The sequence below is a fragment of the Mus caroli genome, chromosome 1 (genome assembly GCF_900094665.2).
Source record: "Mus caroli chromosome 1, CAROLI_EIJ_v1.1, whole genome shotgun sequence".
NCBI lineage: Eukaryota > Metazoa > Chordata > Mammalia > Rodentia > Muridae > Mus > Mus caroli.
Genome location: NC_034570.1, coordinates 144527432 through 144530559, shown reverse-complemented (window position 1 = coordinate 144530559; position 3128 = coordinate 144527432). Strand labels below are relative to the sequence as shown.

Here is a 3128-nt window from a genome sequence, read left to right as displayed (position 1 = left end):
AGGGGGAGGAGGGGGAGGAGGGGAGAGGACACAACCAGAGCATAGTTCCTCTGCTGTGTCTCCTACCATCTCCCCCATCCTCTCTATTTTCTTGCTTTCCCTCTGCAAGCTATTCTTTGCAGAGCAGTGGTTCTTAACCAGTGGGTCGAAGCCTTCACAGGGGTCATATGTCAGATATCCTGCATATCAGATACTTACATTACATTATATTACATTACAGAAGCAAAATTACAGACATGAAATAGCAATAAAATGATTTTATGGTGTGGGGGGGTCACCCACACCATGAGGAACTGTACAAAAGGGTCGAATCGTTAGGAAGGCTGAGAACCACTGCTGTAGAGCAACCAGAGACACCAATAAAAAGCATGAAACCGATTGTTACTCTCCTGAGAATGCTCAGGTGTGTCCCCATTACCACTGAGGTTCAGTCTAAGCCATTGGTGCTCCACATGAGGAGAGTCCACCTGCATCTCAGTGCTGGCCCCCAGCCAGTGCAGAAGGGCAAATAGCAGGAGAGCCCTGCAGTTCTTGAATCCGTCATAGGTGAGACCTTTTGCAGAGCTAGGAGAAGACCATGGGATGGAAGAGTGGAGGTGGAGATTGTGGTGAAGAAGTGCACTAGACAGAGAACCTAGCGTGGGACCTGATGTGTGTCCTGTGCTCAGTTGTTGCTAGTGGGAGAGTTGAGACTGAGTGAATGAAGTCACAATCCAACTCAGAACTGACCCTGACCTTTTCTTGCTAGAAATAAGTTTGAGTTAGTCACCGTATCCAGCCCCTGCTTCTGTCTTCTCTCGTTGATTTCTTCCGTTTGCCTCTTTTGCAGATTTAATGACCTGGTGAGTTCAGCTCACATGTTACAGATCAACAGAACATACAATGAAAATGACATCATCCTGATGCGCTCTAAACTTAACATTATCGTGAAGCTTTACCTGGTTTCTGATCTTCCTCCAAAGCTGAAGGTGAGGAGTAATCCTTTCCCCCATAAAACCCTAAAATCGAATCACTGGGCACCTCATAAGCTCCGGGTCACAGAGTGAGCTTTGCTTAGCAAAACCACAGGAAACTCTGCCTTCTGGAGAGGTAGTATTTTAGGGGATGCTAGGGGTCACTAGAGGTCATTTTCCTTTCCTGTGGCCTCTAACAGTGACATGCTTCCACCCTACGGGTAGGTGAACATTTCCGAGTCTCAGAAGGACATCATCATCTCTGCCATCACAGAAGGCCACCTAGACCGGACCATCTTCCATGGGGCTATCATGTCCATCTTCCCTGTCATTATGTACTTCTGGAAAAGGTACTTACATCTTCTTACCCACTGACTACCCAGCCAAGCAGGTTTCTGCCTTCCTGTGTCCCATCATTTCCAATCCTGTGAGGAACTAACAGGCTGCTCTTACCCTACCTGCTCAACTCCATCATGATGCGCTGAGTCGAAAGGAGGACAGAAGAGTGAGACCAACCAAAACCAGAATGCTGCCTCCACACCTCTCCTCCTCTTATGCCTCCTGGGATCAGGACCATGAGGTTGTACCTAAGCTGGAACTTCCCCACTAAGCATGCAGCTCCTGCAGGCAAAGTCTGTCAAGGCAGAAACCATCTCTATCAGAGAACCTCATGGAAGGAGCAGGCTAGGGCAGCTTCCCTTCTATCCGATCTAAGCGCCACTGAGGCACGGTGCCCAGCTTTATTTCACCTCTCTCCCAAAAGTCAAGTGACAAATGTAACAACTAACTGAAAATGAAAACATGGCAGGAAGCTGATGGGGGCCAAAATTCGAAACCCAAATCTCCAAATTGCCTGCTGACCAAACACAACTGTGCTAGGAGCCATGTAGGAGAAGCTAAAATCTAGCAGGTGATCTTCCTGAGATGGTTTCACAATGGACCTAAGCTTTGGTGGATTTGCTTCTTTAGGCAAGGCTGGGGTGATTACATTTGAGGAAAGATTCTTGCTATTAATATTCTTTTCCTGTTATTATTAAATATATAACAATCACGAGGTACTGACCCACCCTTTTGAGCAGATTTCTGCAGACCCATGAAGATGTACTATCTTGTAGTGATGCTACAAAGACAAATAGATAATGATTCTATAGAATTCCTGATTTGATTCAAATAATTTTTAGGAAGAAAGATTTAAGAAATGGTCTTAGTTGCTTTGCCAGAAAGATGAAATAAAGTTAGAGTCAAGAGTAGAATGTGCCCACTCTTCAGAATAGTAAGTAAAGGCTGAACAATACGAAATACGATGAGCTTTCATAATCACACTAAAAAGGGAAATAGACTTGGGACAAATTTGTGTTCAAGGAGAACCATTTAGGTCCAAGGATAAAGACACAGGTGTGTACTATGATAAGGCAAGGCCATGTAAAAACTTTTGCTTTGAATGTATAATGAATATATTATAATGAAACACTGCTTTGAACTTAATGTCAACATCCTTCTGTAACTCCCATTCTAGGTAAAATTTTATCTCCGAGGTAATTTTCTAAGGAACTTTTTGTGCAAGACAGTATAAAAAGACCAGAGGAAAGAAAGTTGTTGATTGAATGGCTTGCTTGGAGAGCTTTGCCCTATCCATCCATCCATCCATCCATCCAAATGTGTATGTCTGACTGCCTATATGTTTGTGTGTAGGTATATGTTTATATGTAAGCATGCATAAATATTCATGGAGTTGATTATCACAGATGGTCTGGCCTGGCCAGAACGTGGGTGTATGAATGTTTGAATGTGCATATGTCTGTGCAGATTTGCCTGTTTGAGCATCTTAATTCTTTTTTTGTTTGGTTGGTTTTTTTTGTTTGTTTGTTTGTTTTTTCAAGACAGGGTTTCTCTGTATAGCTCTGGCTGTCCTGGAACTCACACTGTAGACCGGGCTGGCCTCGAACTCAGAAATCCGCCTGCCTCTGCCTCCCGAGTGCTGGGATTAAAGGCGAGCACCACCATGCCCGGCGAGCATCTTAATTCTTTTCCTTTTCTTCCTCTCTGGTTCACAAAAAGTTAACCAGCTTAGCCAGAGAGGCTTCTGGGTGACTCACCAGAGGCAGGAGCGCTACCACCTTTTTACTTAATTCCCTGCTGCTAAACTGTATACGCGTTAATCGCCAAATATTAGTG

General features: G+C 44.3%; 1 protein-coding gene across 1 annotated transcript in view; it reads left to right on the top strand.

The window, feature by feature from the left end:
• Rgsl1 (regulator of G protein signaling like 1) overlaps positions 1-3128 on the top strand; it is a 70240-nt gene that overhangs the window by 54426 nt on the left and 12686 nt on the right. The window contains exons 17-18 of the mRNA XM_029475678.1: positions 830-968; positions 1179-1303. Coding sequence (XP_029331538.1) covers positions 830-968; positions 1179-1303 — 264 coding nt within the window. The remainder of the gene's footprint in view (positions 1-829; positions 969-1178; positions 1304-3128) is intronic.